Raw genomic sequence first — 23,536 nt, forward strand, 5'->3', positions numbered from 1 at the left:
TGCTCCCTCCCTGCCTCCTTTTGTTCTCTTCCCCCATCCCAACTCCCCTTCTCTCCCCATGCCCACAACCTAGGTTGCCACATTGACCCTCACCTCTCCCTCTCTCGCCACATTTCTCTCACTGCCAGATCTTGCTGTTTCCACCTCCATAACTTTCGTAAAGTTCGCCCCTTCCTAACCTTTCATGCTACTAAACTCTTAATCACCTCCCTTATCTTCTCCAGACTCTTCTACTGCGCCACTCTTTTCTTTGGACTCTCCTCCTCTCATCTCGACCCCCTCAAATCCAACTACCACTCTGCCATCCGCTCCCTCTGCCTTCTCTCTCCTCATGATTCCATCTCTTCTTTTCCCAACTCACTAGAATGGCTCTGTTTTCACTCACAGCTTAAATTTAATTTCCTCTGTCTAGTCTTCAAATCCCTCTATGCCCTTGCCCCTCCCTACTTATCCTCCCTTCTCACTTTTTATACTCCTTCTCGTTCACTCGTTCTGCGGATCTCTTTCTTCTCTCTCCTCCTCCACCCTGTGCCCCTTCTCGCTTCCGCTCCTTCCAACTTCTCGCTCCCTTCCATTGGAACCGGCTACCCCTTCCTGTCCGCTCTATTACCTCCTACCCCTCATTCCACACTTCTCTAAAATCTTATCTCTTCTATTCACCCCCCTAGCATCCTTTTTTCCTCTCTCACTACTGACTCTACCTCTTCTTACTCCCCCCCCCCCACTTGGCCTCTCTCCTTCAGCACCTTTCCCATCAATAATGGCAGATGAGCGAAGAGCTCGAGAAGGAAGATATTTGGGAAGAGAGAGTTGAAGGTATTGCGGCCCCAGGCCCCAGAAGGCCTTGTGGACAATGCAAAGGGTTTTTAAATGGCTGGTGGTAGTGGCTTAGATCAACTACCGTGATTTTTTCCGACCGCTAACAGTAGCTAGAAATCGGGTCAGCCATGTTTTTCAATATTGCCCCCCAGACCTATCTGTAAAAACAGACTCCGGTCATCTTTTTTCACCATTTCTTTTAGGAAAGGTCCTTCTTGTGTTTGTCTCTGCGTGCCAAAGCAGGTTTGGTTCCTTTGTTCATTGGCCTTTGGCGGGCTTCAGTGCTGAAGCCCTCCTCTGGCGCCTGAGTGTCTGGGATGGACAGGATGTGAGGGGGGTGCCTAAAACTCATGTGCTTAGTCTCCTAGGAGACCTGAATGCACTCTGGTGTGATTGGCTGGCTGACTGTCCAGCAAGGACAGCCACCCTGCTGTGTGAGTGACAGCCAGGCTGGAATGAATGGGGGAAAACTGTTTAAAAGCAGGTCCCTGGGACTTGGAAAGGAGAGTTGACTACTGTAACAAAAGAACCGAAGACAAGCTGAAGGAAGAGGACTGCTGCAACTCCTGGACGACTGGTGAAGCCCTGCTGCAGGTCTGAATTGCCTGAAACTCCATCAACAGAGTAGCCCTTCTTCCCTTGAGTTTGGTGGAAACAACCAACTCATAAGCCACCTGGACACCGTCCCCATCAGGTCGAATTTTCATCAGAGTGCTGTTGAAAACCGGAGAGCCAGAGGTAAGGAAACTAGCTTGTGGACTTTAAGGCACTCACACCTTAAATCGGCGTCTTGCTAAGCTTTTGGCCACATCTCTGGGCAGTGCAGGAACCTCCTGACGTCCTCCTTTTTGGCCCTACGACTGAAGCTCATGAACAGCGAGATCTGCTCGAACTGCCAGGAACAACTGCCTCAGCTACAGCTCTTCTTCAATACAAAGGTACTGTGCAAACGTGGTCTGGAATTCCTTTCGGCCATTGCGAGAGTTTGTGGAAACTTTCTCAACTTCGAAGGCTTGTCCTTCGCTAAACATTCGTCAAATTTTTTGCCTACCCAAACTCTTCTAAACTCTATGGCAAAGACTTAACCCTTATCTACCAGAACTGTACTATCCTATACAAAGACTCTGAACCATTGACTTTGGCCCAGGCCTATTGAGAAGAATTGGTGGTTGTAGCTAACTGAAACCCTTTGCCCTGCCTATAAATGTATTTTGGCTGTCTGTTCTTATAACCTTGTCTTTTTACTCCTTTATTAAGGATCTGACGTGCCATTTTGCTCCCACTTCAGTGGAGCTAAACTTGTTCATTTACTTACTGGCTTTGTATTTGTGGTTTATTAGTGTGTGATTTTGAGCTGCTCTTGCTAGTGTACTATTTTCTAACTGACTGAGTAAATAAATGTATATTCTTTTACCAAGAAACCTTGAGTAAGTGTTTGTTTGAATCACTGTATTAGTTGGTCCTTTGTGTAACTTGTTCTAATGCTCACTTAAACTCTTGAGATAAGTCTGGCTGCTCAGCCATCGCTACCACTTTACTGTGTAGTACAGGCTTGTACCAAAGGTGAACTTGTGCTTGCACTTGTAGTCTTATTTGCCTGTAGTATTCCCAAAGGGTACTGCAGGTGATTCTGCCTAACAGGGTGGTTGTGGCAGCCTCAGTGGACCCGCAGGTCTCGCAGCCATAGCGCGGCTCTTAGCCGATGATCCAGACTAAGCCATATTTCTCTCGTAAGTAGTTAGCGCAAGCGTTGCTCCTGGAAATATTCAGGTGCTCCTCCCTACCCAAACCTAACTCCCCAGGATTCCGTCCTGTGTGGATAAAACAGCAGGAAGCCTTTTTCCTGTTCCTGGTAGTTCGCGCCTGGGCCAGTGTCCCCAAGGTAATGCTCTTGGGTTATTGGGAGTAGTGTGCTTGTGTTCAACCCTTTCACTAATCATTCTTCCCTTTTGTGATCCCCCTGCTACAGCTCCTGACCCAGGTTACCCAGAACAATACCAAAGGATCGTCAGATAAGCCGCCACTATCCTGTAGGGTGGAAAAACTGGGCTGGTGTTCATATTATCGCCACCAGGTTCCACCTTGCAGGGAGGGTGTTGTGGGCAATACTTTTGTGGCTCCCAGGAGTGTTCAGTGTTCCCTCTGTAAGTCCCAATTTTGGAATAAAGGTCCTGACAGGTATGAGCCTTGGCGTGCATGATCTGCAATCACCTATTTTCTGTTTTCTCCCCAGGTAAGCTAGTGGTGTAATTCTGACAGGGTTTGCGAACACCATAGGCTTCCCCACACTACTTGACTGATTGTTAGATGTTTATCATTACAGTCTATGGACCTTTATGAGCTCAACCCATGCTGACCCTTTATCTGGGATGCTACTAGGCTGGCAAGCCAGCATGATCCCTTTCTATTCACCCTCTGTGCAGCAAATTGGCTGAAACTGCCCAGTCCCTGTTGGGTTGCTTCCCCCACATATCATGATCGAGAGTTCACTCAGCTCAGCACTATATTAGTTCTACATCCCGTCCCCTTTCCTCCGTGCTGATGGACGACTGGTTTTGTGCAGAGGACCTCCAAAGACTCCTAGTTACATATATCGTTCTCTGAGCCCCACTGCAAATTCCTCAGGTTTTCTGTCAGCAAGCACCACTTTCAATATCGGGCTTTTCCGTTTGGATGCAATCCAGCCTGAAAAATATTCAGCAAGCTTATGCACGTGGTGGCCAGTACTCTTTGTCTCAGAGGTGTTCACGTATATCCCTACCTGGATGATTGGCCGGGGAGAGTGGCTTTTGCCCACGAGATCCTTGCAGTCTCACAAACACTGGTGTGTACACTCTTCAGCTTGGGGTTTTCGATGTGCTTCGACAAGTCTTCGCTTGCCCTTACTTAGAGACTGACGTTCATGGCCTTTGTTTGGAACTGCAGGCTGGGAAATATTTTTCCTTTGTCGTGACTTATCTCAAACAAAAACCTGACAGTGACACACTTTCAAACAAAGAGTGATGACATTTGAGGACTTACATGAAAAATTGTGAAAGCCACTACATTGAACATCTCAGAATTTTTCATTGCGTCATATTTAAATAAAAAGGTTTACTTTGATTGAGCTTTGAACGGTTTTACTTTAACATAAGGTTTACTCTTAGAAAACAAATCTGCCTAAATATCGAACAATTGGCTGCTTCCATTTTAATATTTTTTGTTTTACACCTAGATTTCAACAGAAATTGCAATGAAAAAATAAACTAAAAACGACTTCACGTTTTTGAGATGTTAATGATTTAAGATGTCGCTATATATGACGCATGTACACTGGAAAGCTATTTTCAAAATGCATGGCCGCATCCAAAGTGTAATACATGAATACAAAGAATGTGTGTTACATTAACAACTCCGTGTATGTAAAAAATAAAATCACACCCTAATGCACGCACCCACATATAGACACGCAACATGGCTGCAACATACACATACTCATGCAACAGCGTACTTGTAACAAGTACAGCTCAAGCACGTGTCTACGAACACCTGTGTTCAAACAGCATCCAAACTAGCAAATAACACTTACCCACACCCACACGTAATTGTTCGGTTTCCAAGGTACACTTTTATGTCTCCAAATGCATGCCGGTGTTCCACCACACACAGTCTATAGGACACAAGCTTTGTTTAAGCACATGTGTATGTACTCCACACACAGACACACACATAAACACAAGCACACTCATAAAAATCATACTTTTGGACGATGATTTAAAAGGTACACTTTACTATTACCTAAATATTAATATACAATATTACGTATTACAACCCTCATATTTTCCAAAAGAAAACTATTCGCTAAATTATTTAAATAAACTACAGTAGGACTAAAAATGTAATTTTAACTCCCAATATTGTATTGTCATACGCAAGACATGCTACGTTCTAACGTACAATGAAACATCTAGTGATTTACCTTAAGTCGTGCGCGAATAATTTTACTTTGAGGTGCAGTTCCGAGCATCCAGGTTTTACAAGCTGCCAAGTATGAAAAAAAAAACCATGTGGCTTCTTGGAAACTAAACTAGCAAGTTCACCAAACCCACCCATCTCCAGAGCAGCAGCCCACAGCCGATGGCTTTGCAATGCTACCTGCAAATTCCGCAAACACTACATGGCAAATTGTGCCTTGTTATAAGCGCTCCGTGCACTTACAGTACACACAATAGAATATGGAAAAAGAGGCGAAACTCTTACATTGTATGGGAATTTGGCAGATGGTAGTTTGGAAACACTTGACACATCGCGTGCCACATTCATGACCGTGGGCCACCACCCACCCTAACAAAGTTGACCAGAACAGCAGCTCCATACCAGCTGCCCCGTGCAGGGTGCTGTGTGGTTCGGGGTTACCCCAAAATAAAGGGAAAAAAAGGTGGAATGCACACTCAGTGCGCATTCGGCCTGGTTTGAAAGATCGAATCCCATAAAACTGAACAAGGGGAGCGGGGGGTTGCAGGGGTCCCCCCCGCATACATTAGATGCCCAGTGGGGGACAAACAACCGAAATCCAAAAAGCTCGATTGACAAAATGCAAATAAGTGGGCTTCGCAATTTTGTAATTTGAGCTTTTTGTATTCGGTATTTAAGGTAGAGCTATGTGGCTCGCCATGCCAGAAAACACATTAAAGCTGGATCTAACCTGTCTTAGGACACACAAGTCCAACGTGGTGCGCAGCACTACAGGTAGACGGAGCAGCATGCAAACTCCCATCCACTCACTCTCGGAGCATTTGGCTACACTGAGGTCTCGGCAGCACCCTGCATGCACATCGCCTGTACGCATAGCATACACTTCAAGCCAAAGGCACATTTCCTTACTTGCAAAATCAAATGCACTTTTGGGAAACACTGCATTCTAAAATGGTGCGTTATATGTGGTGGTTCATATGCAATGAATACAACAGAATATACAACGCATTCTTTGCAAACACTTTCAATTATGTCTACAGTGTTTCGGTGTTTTGCCGATATTCTAGAAGCCAGCCACTGGCTGTTTTTACCTGTGCTTTTATGTTTGCCACCCACACACAGTCCTGCATGCCTGACTGTGGGGGTCATTACGAGGTGGGCGGTAAGGATTTAACGGTGCTGGTAAAGGTGCCAGAGCCTTCAACCCCTTACCGCCCTTTTACGAGGTGTCCTCGTGGGACCCGGTAAGGATGCCTGGTAAAACCAGTAGTCCTCAGCGGGTCCCGCGAGGAGACCAGCGTGCTAATAACGGGCCCATTATTAACGGTCCCGTTATTAGCGTGCCCCCCATTCCCATTGAGCCCTATTTATTTATTTATTCGTATTTTTAAAGCGCGCGCTCAGCCCGTGGGCATCATGGCGCTGGTTGCAGAAGGAAGGTTAAGTTTGCAGGCATTTTGAATTACGGCATCATGTTTTAGATATATGCGTTTACAAGGTATGTAGATTTACAGTATCAAGTTTTAGTTACATACATAAGCAGTGCAGACATCATGGCGTTCAACATGTGTGTATTTCATGTCGGAAGGGAGGGTGAGAGGTGATTATGTGAAGAGAATGGTTTTAAGGGATTTTCGAAAGGAAAGAAGAGACGGTTCCGCTCTGAAAGAGTTGGGGAGGTTGTTCCAGAGCTTAGGTGCTATGTGTGGGAAGCCAATGCCTCCAGCTTTAGCTCTTCTTATGGTGGGAACTCGGAGTTGGTTGTCATGGGGCGTTCTTACAGGACGAAGGGAGGATTTCCTGGTGATGGTTTCTGCTAGGTAGGAGGGAGCGGTATGATTGATGCATTTGTGTTTAAGGGAGAGTACTTTGAAGTTAATTCTTTCTTTAACTCTGAGCCAGTGAGCATTTCTTCTGGCCTGCGACACATGGTCGAATTTGGGGATGTGCAGGGCAGTGCGGAGCGCATTGTTTTGCACTGTTTGGAGCTTGTTAAGGTTTTTAGTTGAAGTGCCGGCTAAGAGTGCGTTGCAATAGTCTAGCCTGGCTCCTATGGTGGCTCTGGTGATGGAGAGGCAGTTGGGAGTGGTAAGGTAGGGTTTTATGGCGAAGATGAGTTTGGTGGTCAGTGCGGAGGAGGAGGAGATGGTGTTGACTTGTCTTGTCATGGAGAGAGTAGCGTCTAGGTATACTGCTAGGGTCTTCACAGCAGTGGAGACAGGTATGTTGGTGTTGTCGATGGTTATGTGTGAGTAGTCTTGGCTGAGCTTGGAAAGGATTTCGCTGGGGGCCAGGATGATGATCTCTGTTTTGTCTCCGTTAAGGCAGAGGCCGTTGATCGCCATCCATGCTTGGATTGTGGAATAAATGTTAAGGATGGCTTCTGTGTCTCGGGCATAGTCTCCCGTAAGGGGGAGGAGGACTTGTGTGTCATCGGCATAGTTTGTGTAAGCTATGCCGAGGGAGTCCAGTAGGTCGACGAGGGGTTTAGTGAAGAGGTTGTATAGTCGGTGCAGTGCATGACCCTTGTGGGACTTCACAGTTTATGGTGGTCGGAGGAGCATTGGCCTGGTCAGAATACACCTTCATGGCTTGACCTTCTAGAAAGGAGGTGATCCAAGAGGTTGCTTTAAGGGAGAAGTGGGCTGCATTGAAAAGGCGAGATGTGAAGATGTCATGGTCCACTAAGTCAAATGCTGCAGAGAGGTCGAGTAGTAGGAGGAGAGCAGGTTTGCCTGTGTCCATTATTTTGGTGATTTGATTTATGGGGCTCGAATGGGAATGGGGATGTTCAGGGTCTGGGTTCCTTGAATGAGGAATTACCAGGCTCTCCAACGTCGGAATGGCCCGGTAATTCCTCTTTCAAGGAACCCGCACCCGGTACCCGGTACCCATTACCCGGTAAGGGGGTAGTCATGCCGCAAATAGCGGCATGGTTACCTCCTATCGTGTAATGAGGCCCTGTGTCTTTAAAAGATCCTCTCTCTGGTCAAGTGGGTGACCTAATTGCTCTAAATGAGAGCGCCCCCATCTGCTCACAGGTATGAAAGCTGAAGCAAATGAGTATGAAAACCTTTGTGCTGAGGGGGCATTGCTTGAGAGGACCCTGTAATAAGGATTGCAACATTAAGATTGATTTTAATTTTTACATTTGTAAAGCGCATACTCCATATGGTCCAAGCAGAAACTGCTTCTAGGCACAGATGTTAAATAGCAAAATTGTCATGAACCACACAGAGCTATCACTTTATAATTAAGTTGTTTTGTAGAACAATTACATGAAAAGGTGAGTTTTTAGTTGCTTCCTAAAAATGGACAGGCACGTAATCAGTCAAAGGTTCAGTGGAAGAGAGTTCCAGGGTCGAAGTCTGAAGGATGAATAACACCTATCCCCCACGTTTTTGTGACACTGATCCACAGATCGGAGTGATTGATTTGGGCAGTAAGTTTGAATTCTTGAGATCAAATACGCTTGAGCTAGGCCGTGGATACACTTGAAGACCAAACGTAGAACCTTGAACAGAATTTGCTGATGAACTGGGAGCCAGTGAAGGCCCTGCAATCTCTTAATCTGGAATTTCTGGACACCCATAGGAAGGGTACTGCAATAGTCCAATTTTGTATTTGTAAGTATGCCCACTACAAATGGACGGTCCTTTTCAGTGATAAAAGGCAGGACAGGCTTTATAAGTTTAAGTTGATAGTACATCGATTTAACCGTCTGGTTGACATAAAGGTTACAGTCCATATTAGATTGCCAAATACAGCCAAGATTTGTTACTGCATCTGGAAATTTGGTAGGAGCACCAGACAGAGCAGGGCACAATGTACATTGTAGGGCACTCTCTACCTTTCTCTTAGACCCAAATACAATGACCTCCTTTTGATGGATTTAGCTGGAGCTTGTTTCCCAGCATCCAAATTTTGATTTTATAAGCACAAGATAAAACCTGTTCTATTGCCTCCACTGGTTGTTTAAACCATACATAGATCTGGGTGTCAACAGCATATGAGTGAATACACAGACCAAAATCAGAAAAAAATTTCAACTATGGGCGAATATAAATGTTGAATAGCAACGGAGACAAAAAAGACCCCTGAGGCACCCCATACTCAACAGGCGTGAATCAGAAAGGTAGGAACCAGCTTTAAACTGCTAAGTACGGTTAGTTAGAAAGGACACAAACCATTCCAGTGTTTCATCTGATACCTGTGCCACCGATGACAGCCTGGAAATAAGAATCTCAAAATCGACTGTGTCGAAGGCCGCTGAAAGGTCCGACTAGCATGCTTACATCCCCTTTGTCGGAGGCCCCTAACAGATCATGCCAGACTGCCATAAGGGCTATCTCAGTGCCGTTGAGTAATTCTACATTCCTTTTGGTGGCTTTCATGGCAGAATAGTGTGACGCTGCCACAGAAGTTCATTAGTTCTGTTCTGCAGAGAGGATGTGATGCAAGACTCCTTTCGTGGGTTGCTGAAGAGAAGCACCTAACTATGTATCTGTGCAGACAATGCTGGTCACACCGGTGTGCCACCCCCGCCACAACCACCCCTGGGACCCTGTGCAGAGAGCAAGGCTTGCCCTATCCACCCCAATACCCTCATTCAAGGTCATTCCTGATGTGCTTAAGCTCCCACACCATAGGTCTCCTGTCAGTGAACTCCTCTCACTCTCTTTTCTGTTGTATGCCTCTTGAAAACTGTGATTCTCCCGATGTAGATGCAGGAGGACTAAGCCTCAACACTCAGTGTCTTTAGTGCTGCTGAATTTATTCCTTCAATGGAGACCCCAGACCAGAGTCATCAATTCAACAAAATGCAAGGGGTAGCAGAGGTGATATCATACCCCCTGGTGACATCACAGCAAGTGATATCATGTGACCTTCGAACCTGAAGATTTCAAAGGAAGTGACGTTGCATGCCGTTTGGCTCTCTTAACATCGTACGATGTGATGTTTAGGATGTAAAAACAACTCAAATAAACGTATATTATTAGCAGGGTGTCTATTGAGTGTAGACCTAGCATCAGGAAGCAACAGATCGCTTTGCAATCATAGGTGGAAGAACATAGTGAAGGAAGCAGAGAAACAAGGGAGCAGGTAGCTAACGGGATGGGGAGGGCAGGCAGTTTGGTAGCAAGGGATCTACAAGGAATCAGGGGAGAATACATTGGGAAACCTACAGTTAATAAAATAACAAATAGTTACTACAGCAGACACATGACTATTTTACTTGCCACCCTTGTTTTAAATAGGGTACTGCCTTGAAATGCCATTTTTAGGATTCATGATATAACAAGGGTTCACCCAGAAACAACAAAGTTCAGGGGCTGTGACTGCAAATGCTCCAACAGCTGCCTGGGGCCTGGTATTGGCATCTTATAGCAGTTACTGCGCCCCTTGCCACTTTCTTAGGCGATTCCACAACATTCCATATGCAGTCTCTTGCCGTCTATGCCCGTTAAAGCCTCACATGGCAAGTATTGTCATAATATGCAAGGACCAGCTTGACAGATCCAGGAGCTGGCCTCATGTCCCAAGTGGAGTCACACATGCCTCAGAAATGCCATCAGTTCATTCGTGTGTATGGTAGAAGCCATTATACGTAATATGCAGAGCCACATGTTAAGCTCATGACGTCATATGTCAAGAAGTGCATCAAATGCCCCAATACGGCCAATGCCTCAGATTCAAGAGACAGCGCATTCATGGTAAAGCTTTAAAAGTGCATGTGCTGGCATCATACTTTCTGCGATGCCTTGTATTCTCCTGTAATTCCATCTAAAGCCTCATATTGAAGGCATGGTTACCATATTTTATTTGCAGACTCTCCTATCCTTTAGCTGTCATTACATGCCAAGTGTTGCCTCAAATTGCCCACTAATGCAATGCAAATACAGTATATTCCACAAATGTTCCATTTCTGAGATCGTATGCCAAAGGTAGACTCAAATGCCCGTGTGATGCCAACCACTCCCTGAGACATCGAACACAAGTCATTCCAAAAAGCTGCATTAGTATAATTTATAGAATTCAATCATTTTTCTTTTGGTATAGGTATCCACAAAGTGGAGATCCCTTCAAAAGTCTCCCATTGTGAGTCTGAATGTGAACATCAATATGATTCAACAATTTGAAATGTATTCTTAGAATTTAATTACAAAACATAGAATGTGTAAAACATGGACATGGTGTGTTCCAAACAAAACAAAACCACAGTTATTGTCAGAATACAAAAAACACTTTTCAATGTGTTTTAAAAAGCATAAAACAAAATTATTATCAGAGAACCGACAATATACGATAGGAAAGCACATAGAGTGTGCACAAGACATTCCAAATAGTCTATCCAACTTCTTTCTTTGCTCTGAGCAGGTCTGTTCTATGTTTTGTAATTAAATTTTAAGAATATTTCCTGCTTCTCCGGTCAAGTGTCCCCTCGGCAGTTCTAGATAGAGTTCTGGGATCCAGGCTCCATGGCCTCGCGCGGGGCCAAAAGGGCTGGGGCTTGTAAGTTTGTGCTGGGAAATTTTGGTCATACTCCATAAGGGGGTGGGAGGGTCCAAATATCAGTGAACCGATGTAGGAGGCCTGCTTTTGTTGCAGTGACCTTTTCGGCCACCAGAATGTCCCATAGTTTGATCCACCACAGGATCATGGAGGAGCCCTCAGTGAACTTCCATGTCCGAGCCGTTGTAATTCTCACCACTAGTAGCATTCGCGTAAGAAGTTTGGCAATCTTCTTGGACCTAGGATAAGACCCTGGTGCCGGTACCCCCAGTAAGATGACTTCACGTTCAATGGGGAGCGTCAAATTGGTGATTTCTTTTATGGTGGCGATACATAGGTTCAAAAATATTTTATTATGGGGCAGGTCCACCACATATGGAAGAATGACCCCGGTTGTCCACACTTATGCCAACACAAGGGGCTGATGGCTCGGTTGAACTGATGAAGGCATGGCGGAGAGTAATACCAATGAAGGAGCAATTTGTAAGCACATTCACGGTTGGTTGTACAGAAGGAAGATGAGTGGGCTCTAGTCCATATGTCCACCCAGGTCGGTTTCCCAAAGTAGTATATAAGGGAGTCTGGAAGAGAGAAGGTCATCATATAAGAGTTTGTAAAGCTTGGAGATCCTGCCTTTCATTGGTAGCTCCTGCAGGGTAAGTTCAAGAGGACTGGGGTTTCGTGTGGCTTCTTGTCGGACCGAGGGGGGAGAGCACAAGTGTCAAAGCTGTGCATAGGCAAATCTGTCAGTTTCAGCCAATTGGAAACACAGTTTACATTCCTCAAAAATGCGAGGTTGGCCATTTTCACAAAGCTGCCCCCAGGGATTCGAATCCTCCCGCCACCCAATTCTTAAAATTTGATGGGTGAAGCCCCTGGGAAAAGGCTGGTTTATGAAAGACCGGTGAGTGTGGAACTAGGCCCTGTGAAATCCCCTTAGACCTCAGTGCCCCGTTCCAAATACTCATAGTGGACTTGGTGGAGGCCAGAATCTTCGTCCATGACCTTCAAGATAGAGGTGGGACATGTGGGAGAGAGCGGAGAGGGAGTGGGAGTCGCGACTGCTCTAGTTAGACCCATTTTGGGGGGCTTTCTTGCAAGCACCATGCTCGGGAGTGTGCCAATTGAGATGCCATAGAGTATTTTCAAAGGTTAGGGACCCCCAGGCCACCCAAGCGAGCGTTGCCATTCATAACTCTTTGGGATATCCTTGGCTTCTTACCCCTCCATATAAATATGAACATTTTCCTTTGCATTCGCAGGAGGGGAGGCGCAGGGACTATAGTGGGTACGGAGGCACAAGCATATAAGAACCGAGGGAGAAAGTTAATCTTACAGGCTGTGATTCGCCCAATAAGGGATATTTCTTGCGAGGACCATCGCTCAAGGTCTTGTTCCAGCGCTTTAAAGAAAGGGGGAAAGTTCAGTGGAAATACCTCTTTTGGACGGGCTGGGAGTTGGACCCCGAGGTAAGGTATAGATTTGCGGTTCCATTGAATCAGGCACAGGGATCCAAGGCTCTCTAAATCATCAGAATTTAGTCCTATCACCAGTGGTGCAGTTAATGGCAAAACCTGCAACCTCCCCAAATCTGTGCAGTTCTTTAAGGGAGGACAACAAAGAGGGATGGATTTCTGTCAAGGACAGCAGCACAACATCTGCGTGAAGCGAGACCTTGTGTTGCGAGGCGCCTATCGACAGACCTTTGATATTTGGTCCTTTCGGATTTGTTGGGCGAATGGCTCCATTACTAGAGCAAATATTAGCGGAGACAGGGGACAGCCTTGTATGGTGCCACAGGACAAGGGAATTGGGCCTGATAAATTATAGTTAAACCGGAACTAGGTTTTGGGAGAGTGGTAGTTGGCTAGGACCATGTTACGGAAGCCACGGCCAAAGTGAAGGCTTCTAATATGAATCGTAGGAAAGACCAGTCCACTTTGTCGAAGGCCTTGGAAGCATCCAAGGCTAGCAGGGCTAATTTATGGGAGTCTTGGGTCACAATGTCTATCAGATTGAGGGCTCTTCGGATATTGTCCCTAGTTTGGTATATTTCATATAAATCCTGTCTGGGCTGTGTCGATTAGTTTAGGGAGGATCGCTGCCAAACAGTTAACTGGTATTTTGGAGTAGATGCTGGCATCGATTTTCAATGAAGAGATAGGTCTGTATGAACAGTTATCCCTCTGGGCTTTACTGGGCTTAAGCAGCAGAACAGTTATTGATTCCTGCATGGAGGGGGTGACCAAGCCTGAGGCACCAAATGTATTAAAAAGAGCTGTCACCGGGGCAGTCAATTGTGGGCGGAACAGTTTGTAAAACCGCGTTGTACAGCCATCCGGGCCTGGGGCCCTAGGTTTCAGGGATTTGATGGCCTCTTCTACTTCCCCACCTGTGATGGGAGCATCTAGTTCCTCCCTGTCCGCCTCCATTAGCTGCGGAAGGGTGGCGTCTTGAAGGTAGTCTGTTTGTACCGCTCGGTCGCGAGGCAATGATGTCATCGTTTCGGAAATGTGGCCGGCGGCCGGCTGTAGGTTTGCATGATCTTCATTGTGGATGCGGCCCTGCGGCCAAAAGTTTATTCGCCTTGTCATTTTTGGCATAATAACTTTGTTTAGTTTTGGCCAGCGTGTGTGCTGCTTCGTCTGTGTAATGGGTCTCCAGTTTCTTCCAGGCTATTTGCAGTGCTCAAAAGGTTTTAGGCGTCCAGCCTTTCTGTATATGACAGGCTTTGGCGTTTCAGATATCCTCCTCCAGTTTCATGCGGACCTGATGCTTCTGTTTATGGTACGCTGCTCCATGAGCAATCAGTTCACCCCTAACCATGGCCTTCATAGCGTCACAGGTATTAGCTGAAGAGATTTCTTTGGTCGGGTTCTCCTGAAAATAGTTCCAGATTACTCTGGCTATGGAGTCCCTCAGAGACATGTAATTGAGGAGCGGGTCGTGTAAGTTCCAGCAGCGTTGAGGAGGCGGATACGGATTGTGTAACCACAGATCCCATCGCCGCGCCCCCTCCCATGCACAATAAAAACCCCAAAACACATGTGCCTCCTCTTTAAGGAAACATTCTGTGCAGTGCACTGAAAGTGCAAGTTCCTACCTCTTCCTACACTTTTATTTTAAAACGAAACTGTTCTGGAACAGTTTCTTTTTAAAATAAAAGTATAGGAATGGTAAAACTTAATTGAAAGAAGTAGAGGAGCACCGTTCCTGACCGCTCCCACCCACTTCGACCACTGAAGCAGGACCAATGAATGAAAGAGCAGATTGGTGACGTCACACAAAGTAAAACTGATGCACCTAGAAGAGATGCAGGGACACGAAGGTCAAGATAGTCTATAAGTCATCAAGAAAGTATCAAAGATAAGTGACATCTCGGGCTGGAGATGAAGAAACCCATGTTACAGAAATGATGAAGATATCAAGTCATTTTAAACGTGTACAGATGCAAAGAAACGCAAGTAGACAAAGTAATCTTGAGGATAGCTATGTAGTTAATTAATTGCAGCAAGCGCCAATGTATACATATATAGGAGTAAGTAAAGAATGGATAATTCCACTACGTATCATAGCAGAGCTGGACTAGAGAAAGAAGGCCTTATCCAGTGTGTTGCAGTTGAAAAACAGCGAAATTACAAAAGGGAATCTCAGAAAGGCGAGGCTGGTTCAGCCCAAATAAGCCAAGGTTTTATCTGACTGGGATGAGCAGACATTAGTTTCAAACTGTGTGAAAGAATGAGACTCCTATTCAGAAGACATGGACGAAAACAAGGAAGACGTCAGCATTTCATTAAATAGTAGCATTTTAAACGCACCAGAGCTTAAATCGGTGGTCTTCAGTCACGTGAAGGGATGAACTTGGACAAACATGACAAACCATACCTACGCAGAGAGGCAGAGCGTGCCTCTACTCCCCTTTATTCTCCAGATCAAAGAACATTTCCAAGGTCAATTTGGCTTGATTGATGTGCAGACCACTGAGGTGATAACAGATGATATGCTAATTGGTGGGATGCTATGGTTATGACCAGCTCACCAGCAGCTCGAAGTCCAGCTTGCATGCTGCTAACGTGGGTGGAAAAGTACTGATGAATGTAAGAATGCCAACCAGTTTAGGGGGCCGCATGATTAAGAGCTCTATGGTTTGTAAAACCAATAGGACGTTGTATATTTAATGAAGTTCATAGAGACTTGTTTGAAGGATGGGCTTTGTAGTCCCACCTGATGTTGAAGAACCTATCACTTTCTAGACTAGTATGGAGCATATTCCCTCTAAGCCTATCACATTTGCCACTAGGTTTTTGTAGATTGCCACGTAGGATGACGTTAGTAAGTACATGGGTTAACGTCATCAATGACAAGTTTTTACTATAAGTATGATGTTTTTTGTTAAAATCATTGAGAGACCATGCTATGAGACATCCTTTGATGTCCGTTGTACACCCTGTTTTAGATAATTGATAATGAAACAGTCAACTTTGCCAACTTCCTGAGTCATTTTGATTATTGATGTTTGAGTAACGTCTGCATCCCCATTCATCTCCAGGTATTGCTACCTCGTTTTCCAGGGCTGGGTCAGCGATCCCGGTTCAAATCAGAAAAGGAATGCATCACACAACTGTGTTGCAAAACCATATGTAAAAGTCTTCACCTCAGACAAACAAATATGTACAGAATTCCAAATAAGCAAGACTGCACCCAAATCCCCATTCCCCCAAAATGTCACTCCACCAAACAAAAACATAATGCAGATCACCAGAGAAATATGTCAATTTTGTATGGTGCTGGCGCCACCTCAGTGTAGTGCCCTGGCTGCTGCTGGTTTAATGGCCAGATGGTGTTGTAGATACCATAGGAAGGAGTTGTCCTTCTGGCTCTGAGGACACCAAAGTGGGTATTGAGCTCCTGCTGGACATGGTGGTCATGGCCGCCAGATAACCCACTAGGGCAGATGTTGGATACGTGCTGCTGCATTTGCAGCCAAAAAATCCTGCGGCATGTGCACATCTGGCTTTGCCTCAGCCCTTGCAGCTCTCCCTCAAGGGCCTCCGCGGCAGTGACCACTTGGGTAGTAAGTCCCAGCAGACCCTCACCTAATGTGGACTGCATAGATGTCAGCTTTCTACGGATAGCCAGCTTTTGTGGTTCATTTCTTCCTCCCGGGTGGAGTATGGGTTTCAGTGTGGCCTGTCTTTATGGGGCCCCCCTGACCATGTTAGAGGTCTCGCAGGCACTTTGTCCTCTGACCCTGTAGATGATGTTGCTGCCATATCTGCCATGACACCCATAGGCCAGGGGGTTCTTTAGAATGGCCACTGAAAGCTAGGATGCCTCCATTGTCCACATCCTGTGTGGCAGTGTCCTGCAGTTAGTGCTCCAGATAGGATTTAGAAGTGGGAGTATTTTACTCCCGATTTTTTAAGTTAGTAGTAAAATCATTTTTGAAAGAGTAAAAAAATAAGGCCCATTCCTAAGTGAGTAAAACTATGTCTTAAATGTAAAACAGAAATGCTTTTCTAATAAATATTTATTTGTACCTAGTAATTCATGAACATTAAAAGCTACATGTTTACCTCTTAAGAACAGCAGTTTCTTCGTATGACACTCTGTGTACTACTGGTCCAAACATACAATTGGAGCTTTGTGGGTAAAATATGGGAAACAGGCACATTATGTGTCTGTTTCCTATTTTCCGTTAGCAGTATTTTTACTTTCTATTTTTCTTTTTCTGGAGTATTTTCCTATTTTTAGAGAGTAAAAATGGCCAGTAAAACCTTTAGGGTTGCCTCCAGGTTACCTTCAACTTTCTCTTCCCCTACACAGGCCGGTATCTCTGTCATTTAGGGTGACTTTATCTTTGGAAAATAATGCATTGGTTACAAATCTGAGGTTTATACTGGTTGTACATGTCATTTATCTCAACATATGTGAATGCTATTGCACCACGAGGACAGAAGAGGAGAAACTAGTACTTCCAATAACTTCATGAAGAAAGGTAAGAGAGAAATAGGCCAAAAGCTAGAGGGAAGTGAAGGGTCAAGGGGTGGCATTTTAAGCACAGGGATAGCCGTCGCTTGTATAGCCGGTCTGACAGGAGACAATAACTGCTTTGTAAATCGAAGGTAGGATGCCAGAGGATATATCTTTCAGGATCATTAGCGGAACAGGATCTGAAGGGAATGCTGAATTCAGGCGCTCAATGGCATTGCTGACAACCTCTTCAGAGAAAAAGGGGAATTGGGCCTAAGTAACAAGGGGCTCGAGTCATATCTCCTACCGGGGTTTGACAAGAGATCACTGCCTGCAGGACTGGCCATCTAGGGGCCTCATTACACGGTAGGCGGAGGACCAAGGTGCTATTAGCACCTTGGTCCATGCCGGTAAAATACCGGTACCGCCTTGGTGGAAAGGGGAATTACTGCCCTATTCCAAGGTTGGCGGGCGGTAATTCCCCCTTCCCCCATTGCCCTTCTCCATTCCCATTTTTGCCCCATAGGGCTCTATGGGAATGGAGAAGGTGCTAATTACGGTGCCGCAAATTGCGGTACCGTAATTAGCACCCTGGTCCCTTTGCGGGTTGGTTTTCTAAACAGCAGGCGTTAAAGTACCTACCCGCAAAGGGACCTCGTAGTAAGGCAGTAAGGGTTAACTGTCACCAGTACCATTACTGGTGACCGTTAAACCCTTACCTCCTTCCATGTAATGAGGCCCTAGGTTAGCATCCGATTCGCAGTTTCTTTTTAGGGGCTTCCATGAGTTCACATGATGCAAACTGGGTCCAATGTTCATATTGGTATCGGGACTGCTTCCTTTCCCATGATGGACTACTATCTGTTCCTTGTCTCCATTTCTGTACAGGGCTTCACTCTCCAAATTCCATACCATGCTCACATGGGGTGCTGAATTTGGCGAGAGTGTCCTTGTCCTTGTGATCGTGCTTGAATCTTAATTTTACCCAATCTCAGCTTTGTATTTTAGAGATAAGTATTTATTTCCACTTAGCATAAAACACGTTTCATCTTCTTTATTCTTCCCAAATGTCTTGGATGGTAATGCATGTCAGGGAGCCAGGGTCATGTGCGAGCAGAGGATGCCCTGCATCCTCTCATGCGCTTAAAGGAAGATACTCCTGTCAAGGTGTTGGTGATGAGACTGTGTGCAGCCACTACTTACACTATCATAGTCTATGGGTATGTATGTGATGCCAAGGTTAGTTGAAGACTTGCTTAGATGAAGTAGTTAGCTCTTTCCACTTGACCGTTGGCCTGCGGCAGATATATTTGGTTATATTGTTCCAATTCTCGAGGCTCCTCATTGCGCCTGACACCAGCTGGTCTCCATTATCCACGAATAAGTGTCTTAGCTAACCCTCACAATGAAAAACTTTCACTTGGTGTCCTGATCACTGTATTTGTGGTGATGTTTGGGACCAATTTACATTTGTTCTCTTCGATAGGTAGTCCACAATTGTTATACCATATCAGTGATCAAAGCCCATGTGCTCCACAGGACCTATAAAATCGAGACTGATTTTCGCTCAGGGTTTGTAAGGGGTGGCAATTTTAGTCAGTGGTGCTTGCCTCTTTTTAAGTCTCTTTTCGCTATCAATGCATTCAAGCAGTGCTCCAATTGGTAGTCTATGTCCACATGCATCTGTTGCCACCAGCACACGTTTTGTCTTTTAGTGAGTGTCCACAAGGTGTCCTTGATGTGCCTTCTTTATTTTGGCCACTCTGACCTGTGTGGATGGAATAGGTCTTTCTCCTTTGACTAGGACATCCTAGGTTATGGACAGTTCTTGTGCAATTTCTCTGTGTGCTTCCAACGCAGCCGGGAGGTTTCTCTTGTCATGCCAATCATGGATTAAGAAGTCTATTACTCTCTCTCGAGTCACATCTGACCTTATGGTTTCTTGCCATTCTGTGCATATGTCGACAAGCGTGAGCACTTTCCGCTCATCCTGCATTCATGTTTTGCCTTCCCTGTCTTTCTTTGGGAGTCTCAGCATGTGGTTCGCCTGATTATCCCTCCATCCTGGTAGATGCTGGATGGAGAAGGTACATTCCTCGAGTTTCCCGGCTAACCTTGCCACTCTTGGGCTGGACACTTGGGTTCCCCCTGGATTCAGCATGTGGACCAACAGTTTGTGGACAGTGTATAGGTTGAATTTGGTCCCCCACGTGCGCATGCAGAAGTGCTCAGTCAGTGCTGTGTGAGCAGGCTAGCGTCTCTTTATCAATAACAGTATAATGTTGCCCAGCCACAGATGAGAATTTCAAAGCAAATGTCACTATGCATTCCTCCTTGCAGCATCTCTGCGTAAGGGTGTATCCTATGCCATAGGCTATGGCGTTGACTGTAACACATGTCTCTAATTTTGGCTCATTGAGTTCTAGGCAGGGTGTCTCCCGGATGTGTTTTTTTATCTTCTCAAAGTTCTGTTGTTGAGGTTCGAACTAATGGAACTCTGTGTCTTTCTTGAGAATAGAGTGTAGTGGTTCAGTTTCTCAAAGAAATTCTGGTATGAAGTTAGCATAGTACTCTGCTAATCCTAGGAATGATTTCAACTCTTGTTTAAATGTTGATTCTGCAGGGTACACAAGGACCTTCGTCTTGTTTGGGCTTAATGCCCTCGACTGACGTGGTGGAACCCAAGTACTTCATAGCTTCAGCGTGGACTACACATTTTGCCTTCCTTAGTCAGACAAGGCTGTCTGTATCTTCTTTAGGACTGTGCCAATGCTACTCCACCATTTCCTCAAACTCTATCCCTTCTTAAAGAGATACATGCCAACATATTAAACTGGAGTGAAAAACCCTTTTATCTCCTTCACTTTTTCTTTGGCCATGGGGTGATGTAGGCATGATTCAGAACTATTCAGATTACCCTTGAGTGATCGCTCAGGTGTCACGTACAAGTGAATTGGCCTTTATAAAAGTATAGAGATTTCAGGACAGACTAGTGATTCTGCAAGGCTGGTTGTGTTGAGGGTTACATGTCCGTGCTCCTGTCCCAGCCCCACCCACCTCTCAGATCAATCTTGTCTGTCAGTACAGTTCCCTATTTCATAAAGGCCAGACCACAAATGATGACGTCATGAATCATGATCAGGCTTTGCAGTCTTAAAAGCTTCCTTTCAAAACAATGGCTGGTGCCGTCAGAACGGCTCATGAGAGCTCGCAGCTCCAGACCCCCTTCTCCACCGCAGTGAGTACACAGCAGCAGTGTGTGAGTGGCTGTGCTGTACAACATTGAAAATGTAGCTCTGCTGGTGGTGAGTGACTCAGAGTGAATGCTTATCCCTGAACACCAAACATTACGTAATTTCTTACAAACATGCAACTGTTTGATTAAACACTTTTTTGGAGAGCTGTGGCTGCAGATCGTTAGCACAGGCTGCACCCCACCACACCCAACACTTACTGGCTGCTAACCCACTGGTATATCTAACATACTTCATGGTATCTGCCCCAATGACACTGGTACTCATTTGTGGGCTACATTCTGAACATTTCCATAAAAAAGTACTAATTCTAGCTGTCACATCCTCAGTTTCAAAAGGGCTGTGTGCACTGTGCAGTACTTTCATAACACGGCTATGTGTAAATGCTCATGCCGAACTTCTCAAAATGTTGGCACGCTGCACTACACATGTTTCCCACACCCTAACCACGTAGACAGCAGTAAAGTGTCTGTAAGATTTAAAAAAAAAAATAGGAATCGCATAGTCTGTTTAAGGAAATTATGCTTATCTGAGCAGCAATGATGGCTTAACGAAACATCAAATAAAACATAATAATTTTAAATGATTTGCTCACTAGCAAGTCGCATGGAAGTGTTCTGCGCTGTCTCTGGACCCGCTGCTGGAGGCTGCCATGACCAAGGTAAACTAGATTCCGTTCTAGGCCCCTAGAGTAGAGATCAAGTGCACTATGCCGCTAGCAAAACCTGGACATGGATACTGGAACAACACGAGAACCTGCTCAGTACCGAGTTGGGCTTCGTGAAGAACTACGTTCACAGGGTTAGACTATGTCTAAAGGCCGCCCCTATGAAACACAGAGTCATCCACTACCAGCCACTGCCAGACACAGCCTCAATGATTCACTCCAAAAACTGCAAGATGACAAGACGATAGAATTCATAGAAGCTTCAGAGTAGAGACTTTTCGTCCCTTGAATGTTAGTATGCAGGTTTTCTACCCTGGCAGTTTCACTGAATTAGCTCTGCATGCATTGGGGTTGACAGCAACCTTTTTGAGATGGAAGAAGTCTTTGCCCACCATCTTCTCGGAAGTTCTGCCATTGGATTCTCTTTATTTTCCTTCACGCCGGCCGTGCAGTGGGGCTAGAAGGAAATCGCTAATGCGATGTTTCCATCTTCACCTAAGCCTGTCTCATCCTCTGGCTTGTTTTCCATTGGGAGTAGCAGTGTTTTGTTTCTCTTCCTGCATACTTTGGTGAAGGGGCAGGTACAGTCGAACCATGTACAATCAGTACTTTAGTTATTTAGATCTGTGATTTATTTTCTTTTAGATATTTTTGTAGTGATCTTTTACCAGTTAGATATTTGTGTTGCAATCTTATATCTGACGACTTTCTTGTCAAAGATGAGCAGTTATACAAGGACAAGATTCAAAGGGTAGCCAAGGTTATTACATAAGAGTCACTGATAGTGTCCGAAGCCGACAAGGATTTGGTGTTTTATTTTCTTTAGGTTTTGCTTTGAGAATTTATTATAATATAACATTTCAAAATTGTATTTTTACCCTTTAAGCCTAATTAACCACACGTCTATTTAATATACAATCTTTGTTCCTTGCGGGGCATGTGCACTCATTATGATTTGCAAGATGGTGTTCACTGCTACATCCGTGGCATAATTGGTTCAATTTTGCAAGTGTCTCTTTCCTTCCTCTGGGTTCGTGTCAAAAGGGATTGCCAGAGTCTACCTACATTCTGGGAATAGAGCCTGAAGATGGCTTGGAGTTCCACAGGAGGTTTCTCTTCATCGCCACTTCTTCCAGTGGTCTGGCTCTTCGTGCCTCTTTGTTTAACAACTTGTTTTTCTCTTCGATACACTCTTCTTCAGTCTTATATTTGCACTAGATGCATACATTTTATCATGTTGTCTGATCTATCACCGACATTGCAGTATAACAACATCTCTCTGAGTTGCGCAACATACTTGTCTACTGGTTACATGTTAGCTTCATAATAATACATGTGTTCTGTTCAGTGCACATACCAAATAACCTATGGCTCTCATTTTAATGTATTATTGATCCTAAAATGTCCTATGCATCATTTCATATGTGATATTAAACAATATGTTCATTTTTCAGCAATGTCTTGCCCTGAAAACAGCCATTATGAACTGTGTGCTGATCCCTGCCCCGTCACCTGCAGTGGACGTGCCACCACAACATCATGTGACCAGTCCTGCACAGAAGGCTGCGCGTGCAACAACGGCTTTGTCTTCAGTGGAGATCAGTGTGTATCCAGGAGCCAATGTGGATGTGTCCACATGGGACAGTACTACAAGAGAGACGAGGTGTTTTATCCCGATGACAAATGTAACGATCAGTGCACATGTAAGGAAGCCGGCTATGTCACCTGCACCGCATTCTCCTGTGGACCAAATGAAGAGTGCTCATTGGTAGACGGCATCCAGAGCTGCCACCCTGTCGGATATGGAACATGTAATGCTATCGGTGACCACCACTGTCATACATTAGATGGTTATCACTATGACTTCCAAGGTGGCTGTATCTACACTCTGGCTAAACCCTGTGGCGGCAACAAAAACCTCACTGATTTTGCCGTCAATGTGAAAAACGGTAAATTTGTAAATGGGCAAGGGACTGTACCAGTGCGGGTAACTCTGGAAGTGTACGGGCACACATTCACTCTGACCCATCAGAAGAGCGGTGTCATTCTGGTGAGTATAGAAACAACATGTTCACATGACCATACAGGTATTGAAGTCACTCTCTAATGTGTTTCAGCTCTATTTAGTGCATGCCTATTCTTTCTCTCTCTCTCTCTCTCTCTCTGTCTCTCTCTTTCTCTCTTTCTCTCTCTCTCTCTCTCTCTCTCTCTCTCTCTCTCTCTCTGTCTGTCTCTCCCTCAGGCGCACACCCGGTCAGTACAACAATACATGCCTAGAATGTTTACATTTAGTGAGATTTGATCAAAACAAAAAGATTTAAATACCAAGTAGATGTTCCTTCTACAAGTTACTTTG

General features: G+C 45.1%; 1 protein-coding gene across 1 annotated transcript in view; it reads left to right on the forward strand.

Moving 5' to 3' along the window:
• LOC138532698 (IgGFc-binding protein-like) overlaps positions 1-23,287 on the forward strand; it is a 201,212-nt gene extending 177,925 nt beyond the window's left edge. The window contains exon 5 of the mRNA XM_069641090.1: positions 22,635-23,287. Within this exon, the coding sequence (XP_069497191.1) occupies positions 22,635-23,287 (653 nt within the window). The remainder of the gene's footprint in view (positions 1-22,634) is intronic.
• The last annotated feature ends 249 nt before the right edge of the window (positions 23,288-23,536 follow it).

This window comes from Ambystoma mexicanum, chromosome 1p, assembly GCF_040938575.1.
Source record: "Ambystoma mexicanum isolate Mex_15411 chromosome 1p, UKY_AmexF1_1, whole genome shotgun sequence".
Classification (NCBI taxonomy): Eukaryota; Metazoa; Chordata; class Amphibia; order Caudata; family Ambystomatidae; genus Ambystoma; species Ambystoma mexicanum.